The 16273-nt window shown below is 42.2% G+C and overlaps 2 protein-coding genes across 5 annotated transcripts; one reads left to right on the plus strand and one right to left on the minus strand.

Annotated features, from left to right (window-relative positions):
- Positions 1 to 1717: 1717 nt before the first annotated feature.
- On the minus strand, positions 1718 to 14320 carry LOC5505854 (thialysine N-epsilon-acetyltransferase). Of its 4 annotated transcripts, none has more exons than XM_048731294.1 (6): positions 14224 to 14320; positions 5366 to 5446; positions 4444 to 4498; positions 3277 to 3459; positions 3115 to 3155; positions 1718 to 2668 (listed from the first exon to the last, which is right to left on the minus strand). In XM_048731294.1, exons 2-6 carry the CDS (start codon positions 5435 to 5437, stop codon positions 2330 to 2332), a joined length of 690 nt encoding a protein of 229 aa, XP_048587251.1. In that variant the 5' UTR covers positions 5438 to 5446; positions 14224 to 14320; the 3' UTR covers positions 1718 to 2329. The 4 variants fall into 4 exon arrangements, with proteins under 4 accessions (XP_048587251.1, XP_048587252.1, XP_048587250.1 ...); XM_048731295.1 differs by lacking the exon at positions 14224 to 14320 and adding an exon at positions 6184 to 6291; XM_048731293.1 differs by lacking the exon at positions 14224 to 14320 and adding an exon at positions 5706 to 6007.
- On the plus strand, positions 9002 to 9796 carry LOC125570217 (uncharacterized protein K02A2.6-like). The gene has a single exon (XM_048731532.1). It carries the CDS (start codon positions 9002 to 9004, stop codon positions 9794 to 9796), a length of 795 nt encoding a protein of 264 aa, XP_048587489.1.
- Positions 14321 to 16273: the final 1953 nt, after the last annotated feature.

Genomic DNA, 16273 nt, shown 5'->3' on the forward strand with positions numbered 1-16273 from the left:
GATTAACCATCTTAGCCAATTATTATAGGTTGGTCTAATTAACAGCTCATTTAACATCCTTCAAAGGGCTTAAGACCACAAGCGAATGTCAATAATTAGAATAGAAATTATTATCAATTTCACATTGAGTTTACGCATTGTCATAGAATAGTTTGTCTATAAGATGCTAATTTGTGTGTTAGTTGGTAGTTGTATTGTTAAAGAAGCGCTTAAGTTTAATAAGAAAGGATTGAAATTAGGAAAGAGAAGAATTTAGTCTTTAGTGTCTAGCTACTCTTCCTCCTTAAAAAGATACTAAGCACTTCAAATTATTGATTGCGCAAAATATTGTGCTGGTTTCTAAGTGGTAGTTGCTGAATCTTTGCACATGGTGAATGGTGGTTTTGTGTGCGCAGGTGTAATATGTGGTAAATTAGAGTTTTTTTATACAATATCGGATCGTGGTATCGGATTAAAGTAAAGATGGCTATCACGAATGTATCAGTTTAACTTGTACAAAAGAACTGGTAATTCTGTTCTCTTGCGCTGCGCTTAGACGAACAGAAACATGAAGAAAACGTTGTCGTTGTGAGGGACTGGTACCGAGGACTCTTAGTTTCTTTTCAGATACTTTCTCCATTGACCTAAGATGGTCACAGTCACTGTTTTTTTTTTTCTGATTACAAGTCATAATGTTTACGAAGCACCTGTGGTACGGCAACCTTAAAAATGACAAGAATCATGCAGGTTTTCCAAAAAAGGAATATATTAGTTTCATTATATGGAAGTGACCGAGTTTGGCAAAAACGACAATTTTTGGCAAACTTTTCTTGATATGTAATTTCCAATGTACCACGCACACGAGTTGAAGGGGACCTGCCGGTAAGCTTTATTAAATACATAGCGTAACGCATAAATTAATAGCATAATATATTAATATGTGTATTTATCCTACATATCGTAACACATAATGTAATGGTATTTAGTAAATAAACCCCTTCTGGCGGCTGGGATATCGGCGGATAATGTCCAAGGATGAGAAATGGTACGAAAAATAAACAGTTGGCCGAGAAGAGAAGCTTTGAGGGCAACTGTGAAATTTTGAGGACCATTTCTCATCCGCGGACATAATCCGCCGACATCACAGTGAGCCAAAGAAGGGGTTTATTTATTTTATATCCCAGTGACTACACTGAAAATGCGAAAAGTGTCTTCTGCGCGCGCAACATGCAACAATTTTTTTATTAGAACAAAAACAACAAGCTCGAAACTTGCATTTCGACTAATGAATTTACACCTAGACTGTTTTCTTATTGTTCTGCTGAGAGCTGGAATAGAAATTAAAGCAAAAGTTTTCAATTTTGAAATGTCTTCTGCGCGCGCTGACGTGCACGGGAATGACGCCACGAGCGCGCGCTGTTGTGAAGTTTTTTTGTGCTTTTTATTTCGCGTTTCAGGTTAAATTCTAAAAAAATATATTGATGATAATTCTGTAAAAGAAATAAAAAAATCTTTCTGTGCCTTCATAGCGTTTTGAAATCCTTGTTTGAGGAGTTATTGGGCAGACGAAAAGCGAGTTTTGACTGCACAAAAATCTTCACAGGACAGATCACTTTGGCTGGACGTTATCGACTGATATTTGTCCTGTGAAAATATGCACGTGACCCGTATTGACCAATGAGCGCGCAGGAAAATTCATCACTGGGACATAAATAGTAATATACAGGAAATATCATTATTTTGTCTTGTTGCTCATTTCATTTAATAGTCTATAAAATTTTAAATAGAAAAAATTAATCTCGAGACAACCTCGAGCTATAAGACTACTGGTAGGAGTGATGCTAGAGAGTGAAGGAGTGGTTTATATACCACTCAAAAATAACACGCATCTCGGAATGCGTCTCCCAAGGGAAATAAATTATATGTCTGTCTATCCCCCAACAATTCGCAGACATCAATCATCTTGCCACTACTCTTCCCACTACCTTTAAATAGCAGTTCCTTGCTTCTAGTATGACAACCTGTTAATTCACAGACTAAAAGCACTCTCGTGCAAGTCCCCATTTACATGATCCTGGTCGAGTTATGGACCGCTCAAAAATTCGTACCGAAAATAGTGTCTACACGGAACCGTTTTGATCGTGCACATTGTTTACACGTCACTTACAGCTAGCTGTCTCTTTTTCATCCAGCTAGGGAGTTTCCATGTGAACGGAACGCGAAACCGTACGAATATCGGTAGAAAATTCGATTGGTATCGTGTAGAAGGAAGCCCACCATAAAACACATCACCATGCACCCCAAAACAAATAAGACATTATTTTTACACTCACAAAATAATCTTAATATGTCATTTTCTTGCGAACAAAATATTATTATTTTCGTCAGGTTTCGTATGTACTTCTTTTCTGTCGTTCCTCTTTCTATCTGTCTCGACATGCGCATTACAGCGAGTTCCATTTAAGGTATGATTGATGGGCTGTGTATTCTTTATGCAAATTGGGTCATTTTCCCGCCAAAAGCGCGCGTCTTCCGGTTCTTCCGTTAAAAGTGTGAGCGCCTCGCTCATCAGGGTGAAGCGGTGACGCGGAGTCGAGGTTGCGCCAAATGACTTGTAGAACGAGATCGCTGATTTGTTACTCTCTGCAGTCGTCCACATGACTTGACGGATTCCATTGGCCGTGGCGGTCTGGGTACGAGAAGACAGGATTTATTTTTTATAGCTGTCTATATCTGGGAGTGTTTTCTAATAGAATCAAAAAGCCCAAACTGTCGCGATCTCGTACCAGAACAATAAATACAATACACCAAAAACTGGAAATCGACTCTGCCAAATTTTCGTCTTTAATAAGACTTCTTCAGGGCAGACTGAAGAAGGTGAATCGTTACAAGCTTATTTACATCAGAATAGTGGCGCGAGACGCAAAAAACATTACAACTGACAAAAACGCGCATTTTCTAGAATAGCGCGCGCTATGGATAAAAAGAATTTACACATCTCTACGTCGGTTCCTACTACAAAAAAAGTCATCACTATTTTTCTAGTACACTCCCTCACTACATCTATTTATTACCAAAGAGCAATTGATTGTAACTGAGTAAATGGCTGAGAAGACTCAAATTTTTAGCATTCACCTCAGCAACTGTTTTCATAAGTGCTCGGCCGATGCCTTTTCCTAGAATCAAGTAAATGATATAATATGGTTAACGAAGGGGGAGAAATAAAATGAAAATCATGAGTCGTTATCTTGAAGTTCGCTACCCGAGTACTCAATGTATTGAAATATACTTTTTTACCTCTATAGTGCGGATCCGTGTAAACAAGAATCACATTTAGCTGGCGGCCGAAATAGACGGAGAAGGCAAATAAGTAAATAACACATCCAACTGGCTTCCACGTGACCGGGTGATCTGCTGCTGTTCCAGGTATTCTTGCCTCAGCAAACAAACACTCAAAGTAATCCTTGTCCCTTCTGAGACCTGGACACAAGCAAACACACAATCAAAGTAATCCTTGTCCCTTCTGAGACCTGGACACAAGCAAACACACAATCAAAGTAATCCTTGTCCCTTCTGAGACCTGGACACAAGCAAACACACACTCAAAGTAATCCTTGTCCCTTCTGAGACCTGGACACAAGCAAACACACAATCAATGTAATCCTTGTCCCTTCTGAGACCTGGACACAAGCAAACACACACTCAAAGTAATCCTTGTCCCTTCTGAGACCTGGACACAAGCAAACACACAATCAAAGTAATCCTTGTCCCTTCTGAGACCTGGACACAAGCAAACACACAATCAAAGTAATCCTTGTCCCTTCTGAGACCTGGACACAAGCAAACACACACTCAAAGTGACCCTTGTCCCTTTTGAGATCTGGACACAAGTAGGCATAAACGTGCAAAGCTGAGCTGAGCTGAATGACTGGGCTCAAAAAAAATCTAGAGACATTTAGGATCTGGAAAAGTTGATTTACAACTTAGTCGGACAAAGGGAGCTCGGGGAATAAACTCGTTCTTAAAAACGGCCATTTTCTATATCACAATAATAAATTAGAAAATTTTGGAAAACGTCACCCTCCACCCCTCACTCCTCAGAGCTCTTACATATTCATTTTATCGCCAATCCAGTTAGAGGTGGGTGGAACTGCTCCTTTATATTCCAAATAAGGAGAGGGAGAGGAAGGGGGGGCTGGAGGGGACAGGGAGGGGGGGGAGGGTGGATATAGCTTTCTGTTGCTCAGCAGCACTTCTGCCGTCTATGTGTAAACAATTACTGTTAGCAACATTTCCCCTGTCCTTTATTGGACGATATGGGAATGCATAATGAAGTATTTTCAGATAGAATTTCACACGTAAACAGAACACCTATGCAGCTGTCTGCATTGTTGGTGGCTCTTAAACATTGTCACAGGTCCGTTATTGATATACATAGCATATCTATCAGGTTATTCACTGTACCTTGTGCGGTTGTTTGGAGAGAGCCAGGTGCCATTTTTACATCCTCGGACAATTGCTTTATAACAAGATAATAAAAATAACTTAAAATGGAATCAAACAAAAGGCCCAATTGGTCATATTTGTAAACCAGAAGAATATACACCCAAACTGCTATTAGACTCTACCCTGAAGAAGTCTTATTAAAAACAAAATAGTCAGGTCTGCCGTTAAGAAGTCTTATTTGAGACGAAATTATCAAGTCTGCCCTGAAGAAGTCTTATTAAAAACGAAAATTTGGTACCCTGGTAGCAAGAGCTCTTGCCTGTTTGTTTCTATGTTCACTTATCCGTGTCGCGACTTTGTTCTTTCGAGTTCTCGTTTGTTTGTGTCCACCGGACACTATTTGGCGAATCGAATACCAGTTTTTGGTGTATTGTAAAAATAATTGGGAGATGTTGAATCGCTAGGACAGCCTTTATAAGTCGACAAACTAAAGGAATTATTATCTCATTCAAGCACGCACTCATTGTAAGCACGTTTCTATAGGTTTGGTTTATAGTTTCTCAGGCTACTGTATTAAAGGGATGTCCTTTCTTTCTTTCCTCCCTTATAACATCTTGGTATTGGCCCGTATCATTAAATTGCAGATCCAAACCCAGTCATCGTTATCAAATGTTACTGTTATTTTTTACCCAAACAATCTTTTCCCATAAAGTATTGATACTATATAGGACTCACCGAAAACAAAGCTAGCTGAACCAAAATTTTCTTTCTACCAATGATATTTGTTTTAGTGTAGAAAATGTGTTTTTTATAATTGCAGACATATCGTTTCACACAAAGAAAATGAAACATTTCCAAAAGCACCTGAAATATGATATAATCATTTGGTTTAATAGCGCTTTTTTATACAAAAAGATGATAATAATATGGTTATACTGACCTTAATAAAGTGGTGTATGGCTTCACAGTCATCAGCACTTGCAAGACGTATCCTGAATTGACAAGATGACATCCCGGGATCCTAAAACATTAACCAAATTAGGAGAAGGGTACCCCTTAACCCTTATACAAGACACTATATTTATAATATTGAAAAGAAACGTTGATACCGATTTTAAGTCGCCCATTACTCAGACAAGAGCCAAAATAGCGTTTGGATGTTCTTGTATATACCGTCGATGTGTGATGAGACTAAAAGAGAGTGTTAATACTGATGGTTCACTCGGAGCAGTGGGACGCTTTTAAATATTGATGATAACTGGAATGACAAAAAAAATTACCATAAAATCCGAAGCTGGCAATTTGCCTCTGCAAATATTATCAATTCTTTTACATTCTTGTTAATGTTTTCTTATTGTTCTATACCCCCCTTTTTGACCTTCTTAACAAGACAATATCAATGAGCTTTTGATTCTCATTTTGTCCTGAAGCGTCTGGGAGTAGCGCTTAGTCAATCATACCAGCGTGACCAATCAGCACCTTTGCTGTGTGCAGTCAATTGGTTTAGCCATTGATTGGTTTAGGGGATTGACTACGCGCTATTCCCAAACGAGAAAAGGATTTTGGATTCGCCGAGTGTAGGATTGTGGTCAGGAACCGTGACCAGTCACGTGTAAGGGATTACATAACGGATGTAAGGGATTATGGGTAGGAGTAGAGGGGCCGGAGTGCTATGTATATATGCGATAAGAGTAGGATAATAAAGCGGATGATATACGAATATTGCCGTCGTTTAAAGCATTCGACCCAGAACATTACATTGGCGACGAGGTAAACTGTTATTTCTTTGGCTGAACGGCTTTGTTGAAGAAGATAGAGGCGACTTTTAGACTGATTATTTGCGGCATGCCAGACGACAATAGTGAGACGGCGGCGATCCTAACTCCGATAGATGTGAGAGGGATTCCCTGCTTTAACCCCAGGGAAGACTCTTCAAACTTGGCGATCAGATGGAAGAAATGGAAGCGGTCATTCAACCTTTATCTGACAGCAAAAGGAGTAGTGAATGACAAACAGAAGGTAGCGCTAATTCTGCACACGGCGGGACTAGACCTACAGGAAGTTTATTTTACTTTGGTCGGCGAAGACGAGGAAAAAGCATTCTCTGAATGTGTAAAGCTTCTGGACGACTATTTCATTCCTAAAGTCAATTTGCCATTTGAAAGGCACCAGTTTCGCCAATGAGTCAGGCTCAGGCGAGAAAGTTGATTAGTTTGTATCACGTTTGAGACAAAAAGCGAGCACGTGCGACTTCAATAACGTAGACGAAACAATACGGTATCAACTAATAGAGAAGTGTTTAGAATCTAAACTGAGGCGGAAATTCTTGGTGAAAGTAAACGCTAGTTTGAAAGATTTACAAGATGTGGCTCGCGCTTACGAGGCCGTAGAAGAACAAATGAAGTTATTAGAGAGTTCGCACGCGGTGAACGCACTCAACCAAAACATGAATAATGGCGGTGATCACAAAAAGATAAACCGAAATCAGGCCTGAACCAAGGACGTTGCTTTAATTGCAATCGGACAGGACATATTGCGAGAGACCCAGTCTGTCCCGCGAAATCTCAGAACTGTAACTCGTGCGGGATAAAAAGCCATTTCTCGGCGTGTTGCAAGATTACACGGAGAAAGGGCAACGCGTATCAGGTTGCCGCCGAGGAGAACGGGGATTCGGAAATAGACGAGTCGTATGCGTTTGCGGTCGGACAGAATGACGGCGCTCGCTCTGGCGAAGTGAACCTGACTATCGGAGGAGTAAGCCTAGAGGGAGTCCTGATTGACTCGGGAGCTACATGTAATCTTATTGATTATGCGACGTGGACTTACTTGAAGGACCATCGAGTAGAATGCAACTCCGCGAGTTCCAACAAGAAATTGTTTGCTACGGACAAAGAAAACCAATTGACGTCGCAGGAACTTTCACGACAGAGATAATATGCTAGGCGAGTGGCAAGAAATGCCGGGACGAGTTCACGATTATAAGAGGGAAAGGAAAGGCTTTGCTAGGAAAGAAGACAGCCGAGCAGATAAAAGTACTTAGGGACGGGCCGGAGACAAGAGAAAGTGTGAATGCGGTTGTAGAAGGTAGCGATTCTGATATTCGCGAACAGTATTCAATATTACATCAATATTCAATATTACAGTATTTGATATATTTTCGGGAGTCGGAAAACTCCAAGATTACAAGTTGAAACTTCATGTCGATGAAGGAGTCTCGCCTGTCGCACAGCCTGTGTTTAGCAAAATCGACTTGAAGTGGGGTTTCCATCAAATTGAGCTAGACGAGGACTCGAGAGACATCACTACATTCGTGACGCACTGGGGATTGTATCGATACCGGAGATTAATGTTTGGGATTTCATCAGCACCAGAGAAATATCAGAAAATCATTTCGGATGTTTTGACCGGCTGTAACGGAGTGGCGAACATTGCAGACGATTTGATTATTTATGGAACTGATCTAGCCGAACACGATGCAAATTTGCATGAAGTGCTGTCACGGCTACAGGAGAAAGGCCTGACAGTAAATGGAGACAAGTGTCAATTTAGATTACCCAAGATGACATTCTTTGGGCATGAGCTCAGTGCGCAAGGAATTACACCGAGCGAAGAGAAGATTGCGGCAATAGTGAATGCGAGACCACCACAAAATGCTTCTGAAGTGAGATCATTTGTACAGCTTGTACAATATTCGGCGAAGTTCATTCCAAATTTTTCACAGATCGCCGAACCGTTGCGGCGTATCCTCAGAAAGGAACAGTCTTTTGTCTGGGATACAGAACAACAAGAGGCATTTGACAGGCTAAAGAAACGGATGACTACCGCGACTGCATTAGCATATTTTAAGAGTGATTGCAAGACGAGAATTGTGACGGATGCGGGACCGGAAGGGATTGGCGCCGTTTTGCTTCAACTACAAGACGAACAGTGGAGAGCTGTATCGTATGCCTCCAGGAATCTTTCAGATGTGGAAAGGCGTTATGCTCAGACAGAGAACGAGGAGCTTGCTGTCGTGTGGGCATGCGAAGGATTCAACATTCACGTGTATTGTCGGGAGTTTGAATTGGAGACAGACTACAAGCCATTGGAATGTATTTTCGGTAAGACCTCGAAACCGTCAGCAAGGATCAAAAGATGGGTGTTACGACTCCAGATCTACAACTACAAAGTGATTTATCGGCCTGGGAAGAAAAACATTGCAGATGCTTTGTCGAGACTGAATCAGAGTAGACCAAAGGATAAGAGCAGCGAGACCAAGGACACTGTTAGATTTGTGGCTATGGAGGCAACACCGGTTGCGTTGACAACCAAGGAAATTGAGCGCGCGTCAGAGAACGACCCGGAACTACAAAGCGTCCACTAATACATCAGGTCTGGAGACTGGTCTCAGTGTAAACTAGCGGCGTACACTTGTATAAAGAATGAACTGTGCACTGTAGGGAAGCTTGTTATGCGAGGAGACAGAATTATTATCCCTGGAAGTTTGAGGAGCAGAGTCCTGGAGGCAGCACACGAGGGACACCAGGGCATAGTAAAGACCAAGAGCCGACTTAGGACGAAAGTTTGGTGACCTAAGATGGACAGTGACGCCGAGCGTGTCTGCAAATCTTGTCACGGATGTCAAGTGGTTGGGCAGTTTGCTGCCCCAGAACCAATGAAAAGGTCGGAACCGCCGTCCGGACCGTGGCAAGACCTGGCCATCGAGCTCATGGGGCCAATGCCGACAGGAGAAAGCTTGTTAGCAATAGCTGATTATTACAGTCGTTTTTACGAGGTAGTTATTATGAACTCAACTACATCACACAAGGTAGTTAATGCCCTAACCCAAATCTTCGCCAGGTTCAGATTCCCTCACTCGATTAAGTCGGATAATGGGTCCCAGTTCGTCAGCGAAGAGTTTACAAGATATCTACGGGAATGCAGGATCGAGCACAGGACATCGCCACCACTTTGGCCGCAGTCAAATGGCGAAGTTGAACGACAGACCCGCACGCTGTTAAAGGCACTCAAGATAGCAGCGGTGGAAGGCAAGAACTGGAGAAACGAGCTGCCAACATTTCTGTTAGCATATCGTTCTACTCCGCAAGCGACCACGGGAGCGACCACACCATTTTTGATGTTCGGTACAGAGCTCAAAACAAAATTGCCAGAACTCAGAGGGGAGAAGTCAATTTCGGATGAGAGTATGAGGGATTTCGAATGGAGGAACAAGTTGAGTCAAAAGAGTTATGCGGACGACAAGCGTCATGCGGTAAGCAGTCCTATAGTACCAGGGGACAAGGTGTTGCTGGAAAACACCAAAACATCTGGGGAACTGGAGCCGAATTTTAAAACAGAACCGTATATGCAATGGGGTGTCCCTCTTGTGTAATGACTGCCCCCAAGCCTACGTTGGAGCTGTCACTTTCAATGGTTACCTCTTTGTTGACATCATAATAGTGTAATACCGGTGCTTTGGTGATCATCATCTTAATCTTCTCAAAGGCTTTCTGGTGCTGTGGCAGCCAGTCAAACACTGCATCCTTGTCAGTCAGACTTCGGAGAGGTTCTGCAACCGTGCTTAGCTGAGGAAGCAATTTTGACAAGTGACAACACTAATGAGGCGCTGGACGCCTGCAATATCAACAGGCTGCGGCATCTCACAGATGGCTTTCACTTTTTCTAGATCAGCAGAGATTCCGTCTGCGCTGAGGACATGTCCTATGTAGGTCACCCTTTCCAACTTGATCTTGAGCTTCTTTGGGTTGAGCTTCAGTTTGTGTTCTCTGCATCTATCCAGTAGGTCTTTGAGAGCTGCATCATGACATGCCATTGCTTCTTCTTCTGTGTCACCCGTTCTACAGATGATGATGTCATCATGGACTGCTGCGATGTTTGGAAGGCCTTCAATACATTTATTGATTCTGCGCTGGAACTCTTCTGGGGCGGACTTGATCCCGAATGGCATTCGCAACCACCTGTGACGTCCATAAGGTGTACAGAATGTTGTGAGGTAGCTTGATGGCTCGTCCAAGACATCTTGCAGAAATCCATCTTTTGCATCGACTACTGGGAATACCTTGGTATTGGTCAGTTTGGGTGACACTTCGTCAATAGTTGGAGTTGGATAGTGTTTCTGATTATGGTCTTGTTCAACTCCGATGGGTCTAGTCATACTCGTAGCTTGTTTGGTTGTCCGACTACCACCATGCTGCTTATCCATGGCGTTGGAGTAGTTACTTTAGCGATTACTGCCATTTCCTCAAGATCCTAAATCTTCTTCTTCTATTTATCCTGTACTGGGATAGGGACGCGCCTGGGATTGTTCTGCTTGGGTTTCACAGTTGGATCTGTTTCTACGTGGTATGTACCCGGCAGCCTTCCAAGTCCACTGAAGACATCCTTGTAGTCATGTAAGACATGCTGTTTTGTCAGGGGTTCTTTTGGACCTGGCTCGATTTGGTGGAGACATTCTTCACTGAATTCAAGGAGCTTAAGTGCTTCGCAGACTCTGCCTGAGAGTAATGACGTTGGTGCCTCTTTGATTATCTGACAGTGAACCTTTCTTGTGATCCCATTTGCTGTGCAGTGAAGCTTGACTTGCCCCATGGGTTTGATGGTTGACTGATTGTAGGCTCGCAGATCAGTTTTGGACTGCTCGGGTTGCTTCTTGGTCAGCTTATTGTAGTCGTTAAGGGATAGTGTGCTGCATGTTGCTCCGGTATCAAGCTGAAATTTGATTGACTGCCTGGCCGTCTCATCTTGTGTCACAGCTAACACTTGTGCAAAAAACTGCTTTTTCTTTTGGTTTGACTGAATGGTATACAGGCTGCCATTGCTGGAGAATTCATCATCATCGTCACTGCATGAGCTCTCTTCTAGTTGGTGTACGCCTTGTTTACCATTTCTAGTCTGCTTGTCTGGCTTCTGTTGAGGCTGGCTCGCCAAATGATCTTGACCAGTGGACATGCAAACTCTAGCGAAGTGATTCTTCTTGCTGCATTTACTGCAGACCTGTCCGAATGCTTTGCATTTTCCAGCGGCATGGCTGTCACCACAGTACTTCTACACCACAGGCATTCTGTGATCTGCCTCGGCTTTGATTTGGACTTGTTTTGCTTCGTATAGTGGACGGTATCAGTTGGCTGTGAAGCTGTCTAACTGCCATCTCACTTGTGCGACAAATTTTTATTGCTTTGTCTAGGTCTAGTTCTTCCCGAGAAGGCGTTCTCGAGTGTCACTGTTGTTAACCCCAAATACAATCCGGTCCCTTAACATTTCATTCTCAAGAGTAATGTACTTGCATGTGGTAATGCGAGTACAAGTACCTCTCATATATAATGTTCCTCTTGGACTGGAATTCCTCATCAATTTTTCCAGAATAGATGTGGGGGACTTTCGTTCATGATCGGTGAGGGGCAAATTCTTGTAAATTCTGTAGCAATCTTTGCCCATGACAGTCAAGAGAGTCGCTACCACGATTGCATCCAATTTCTTGTTTAATTCCGTCGCTATAATATAGTTTTCCCAGCTGTCTTTGAATATTTCCCAGTTGGTGGCCATATCTCCCTGCATTTCGAGGGGTTGGGTCGTTGGAAGCGACTTTGCCATGTTGAGAAGATCCAATGCGATATGTAAAGTCCAGGATGGCGTCTATATGTAGTCGGCAAATGTGCCAAAATGATTGCCAAAATCACTATTCAGATGCAAATAAATGCCCGTTGCATATGAATTGAACACCTATCTCTGCCCTCCTGGCTTGCTGGGAGGCCTTTTTGATGTGCAAAATCCCGCTTCTTACACCTTGTTTTATTCGTGTTCCGTTGACTACAAGCTTAGCCCTGCTGCGCATGGCCTGGTAACTAGCAAATTCAACAGGTATACAATAACAGAGGCTCTGGTACACAGGGTAGCATGTGTTCAAAGCACACGCTAAATAAACAACGCGTTAAGTTTATTGGGCTCCCTGTAGTGTGACCAGTAGATTCTAGTTAAAGTCACCGATGAAGCGAATCAATGTCTGGCGGCGGCACACGTTGTATTTTGAACTTGAACCATAAGATTATTAAATGCGATTTATAGGGGTGCATTTATATAACAATGATTTTATATGTACGTATAAAATCCTACGTATATTTGGTCAGTATTTGACATTAAATTGATTAATGATAATAATAATAACATTCATTATTTTTAAAACGCACGCTCGACTGAGGCCTTCGCACGGTGCATATTCCCGTGTTCTTTTGTTCTGGGACAATAATGAAATTTCATAACAGACACTGGAAATGAACACTTACGTGCAAGCTTCACGAAAGTACGAACTTGATAACTTTAAACACGAGGTTCCGCTATAAAAGGGAAAGCTCCTCCACCTCGCGGGCTCGAATTTGCAATTATAATTAGAACACTGCAACGCTAGCAGTCACAAATTATAAGCCTTCTGTAAAATTGCTTATCTCTGAGCCTCAGTCGGCTTGAATAAAACTATTTTTGCGCAGGTAACAAAACAGTTGTGTTAAGAGATTGTTAAACTTATTATTTGCTGTCCACTCACGTTTTCGGTGCAAAATTTTAAATTTTGTGCTATCCATAATCTAGCGTACCTGCATACATTATTCTCGCGCTGTGATGAAAATGCTCTTATTTTAGAGCGCACACAGCTTGGTATAGCATTATTTTACGATTAATAAAAAAAATTTTAGATGGACAACTCTAGGAATGATATTCATTTTGGTTTAGAATATGAAATTTGAACTTAGCGCTAAGAGCAATTGTCCTGACATGTTCTCTCATTGACGGCTGATTGATAACTGATTGTTCTTGAGCCCGGGGGTGGGAGGAGCTATCCCTTTCATAGCGGAACCTCGTTTTTAAAAGTATTGTCATCTGAGAAATAGGCTCGACGTTACCCTGGGTACAATAGGCTCCGAGCTTCGCAGCGAGGGTAGCTCGACGTACGCTTTCACTAGAAGTAAGCCCGACTCTGACACGCACCAGTTATTTAATTGATTCAATATGCAGTTCGAGTGGGATTAATAGATGAGTGGCCACTGAGTCGAATCGAGGCACGGTTTGTGGCACACGTTTATACCACAGGTAGCCCAGGCGATGGTTTTGAAGCTTGTTCGTAGCTTGAAATCGACTGTTCTTAGAGGTAAAATGATTAGCGATTTTTTGGGAAATGCTGCCAATAAAATTGCCTTAAAACTTAAAACGTTTCTTGTTGTTATCAAATGTATGTATAATAACGATTTGGTGGTTGTTTTTTCGCGAAATATACAGCTTTATTCACACTACTAAGGAAAGAAACAAGGTTAGCCTGCTTGCAGGCGGTACTCGGTGTTATTATCGCGGAAATCCCTCTCCGTTCGATAATCGGGCGCCATTTGTATTATAGACCGCGTGGTTCCTGGGGGCGAACGGAGAGGGATTTCCGCGATGATAACACCGAGTACCGCCTGCAAGCAGGCTAAGCAGGCTAAAACATGTTTGGAGGCGTCATTTTCGGTAGCACTCAAATCCCGTCGAAATTCGCGAGGAAAATATAACAAACGAAATATTTTTATCTCGTAGACCTATGCCAGGGTACTTTTACCTTCGATATATGGCAAAACATCCGAGCTAAACTATTTTGCCTGGCCGCTAGCCATTTTTTATAACGAGTGAGCAGCCATAGAGTATCCACGCTCGGCTGACGGGTAGCGAAGCGCACTATTATTACCCTCCCCACCAGGTGGAAAGCCCACGAGGCTGTCACCGGTGCACAGTAATCTGTTATATAAATTAAACTAAAATAAGCGATAACATATTACTTACCTTGACCCGAAAACTGATAGTTTTGAATTTTAGACCGTGAAAAAGTATGAAATTCGTATCGAATGCAACGATGACAGCCTCTCAGGCTTTCCACGTGGTGGGGAGGGACAATAATACTTTGCTTCGCTCCCAGTTCGGCCGAGCTTAAACACAGGCTTCCCACCTGCGTCAGTGAAGGATTTCTAAGGACATACGAATTCACGCAAATAAACATCTATGAGTTACTTCTTCATGCTCTATTCATGAAATAAACTTAGTTGGGATGTAAATGGATCCGTCTGTTGTTTTTTTTCTTCCCAAGAAGCTCACTTTTAAGAGTTTAGAGCGATATAACTTTTTCTCTGATTTTGAGTCGGTACTAAGTATGTTAATGGACAAGGCTGGCAACTTTATTTTGACTACCTCAGCTTCAGCGCGATTTTCTACAGGATTTTAACAGTACGGAATCACTGACACTGGTACAAGATTGGAGAGGGATTGGAATATCTCCGAATCGAGTTTTTAAGCAAGCCTCTGCTAGCAGGGAAGGGCTACCTGTGATTATACTTGAACCGAATATAGTAAACATATTACTGTATGTAAATGAGAAAATAATTTATTCAATTTCAAACCTTTGCACAAAATAGACCCACGAACCTTTGTGCCAGCGGCAAGGTGCAAGGCTCTGGGATAATCAATTCCTAGGACGATTCTTATTGGCTCTCGAGCTTGCTCCAGTGAGCATGCGCAAATGAAACGGAAATGAATAAAACAATGGAAAAGCTTCACGACGCTTGTCACACATTCTGTCATTACTAGTAAGATCTGTTTTGTAAAATGAAATTGCAGAGAAAACTTCCACAAACCAGCGTATTCATTTAAAAGCAAATTGAATGCGAAGGTAATAGAATCAAAATCCCCGTCCGTTAAGGGAAAGGTCATTATTTATCTAGGAGGGGGGGGGGGGGGGGGGGCTGCTAAGTTGGAATTTTTTCCGGTTCAAAAATTTTGACCCTCCCCCATTTAAAGCACAAAAATTGTGACCCTCCCTCAAAAATGCGGACAAAAATGTAAGGCCCTCCCCCAGAAAAAAGGAGCTGATGGCCTGAATGTCGCTGTTTTCAGAATGTGTGCTCCAAACCTTAAATAGTGCTCACAGCACTATTTCTCAAAAGAGATTGAAAAACCCATACGGGTACAGTGTACTTCCTCTGAGCAGGAAGTATTGAGAAAACGGGACACGCTTAGGGCAGATCCCCCACCCCCCCCCCCCCGCGTGCCGAATTAATAGAGAGCTTAAGCAAGTCAACACGAACGGCATCAAAAACGGCGCGCGCGCTCACGAATTGCTGAAAAACGGCGTTGACGTCCGTGAGAGGAAATCTAGAACGGCATTTTCCCTATTTTTACGTTCTACGCGCGCGGTCACGGACGTCAACGCCGTTTTTTAGCCATTCGTGAGCGCGCGCGCCGTTTTTGATGCCGTTCGTGTTGACTTGCTTAAGCTCTCTATTATGTGTGTTAGGGGAGGGGGCGACTAAGCAGACAGCCCATAAAAGGAGCTTAAAAATCATAAAGTCAGGAGCAGTGTCGATTTCGAGTCCATATTCAAGGGGTATATATAGGGGTCCGGGGCATACTCCGCCGTGAAATGTTTGTCATTATTGTTAAAACCTAAATAGCATCATTAGAGCTGCTTTCCACCTAATTTTTTTTGTATTTTTTTCATTAAGAGAGACAGATTTATTATTATTTTATTATTATTATGTGCCTTGAACATAGATGTACATAGGTATAATTATAAAAAAAGTCGTAAATAATTTAGCTACAATGCTGTCGTGTTTTGGGGGGTCTATTAAATCTGTAAAGTTTGGGAAATGTCTGTTTAGTTGTTGGGAAAGAGTATTTTCAGTTCTTTTTAAAAAGAGCATTTAACACGAAAGTGTTTTTCGTTTTCAATAGTCTGACAGCGCGGGCAAACCGTTGATCCTGGTATAGTTTTTATTGTAGCGACCTTTTTCAATTTGTCGAATGGGGTCGCTTATTCTTAGTTTTGTTAGTGACCTACGAT

This window comes from Nematostella vectensis, chromosome 8 (assembly GCF_932526225.1).
Source record: "Nematostella vectensis chromosome 8, jaNemVect1.1, whole genome shotgun sequence".
NCBI lineage: Eukaryota > Metazoa > Cnidaria > Anthozoa > Actiniaria > Edwardsiidae > Nematostella > Nematostella vectensis.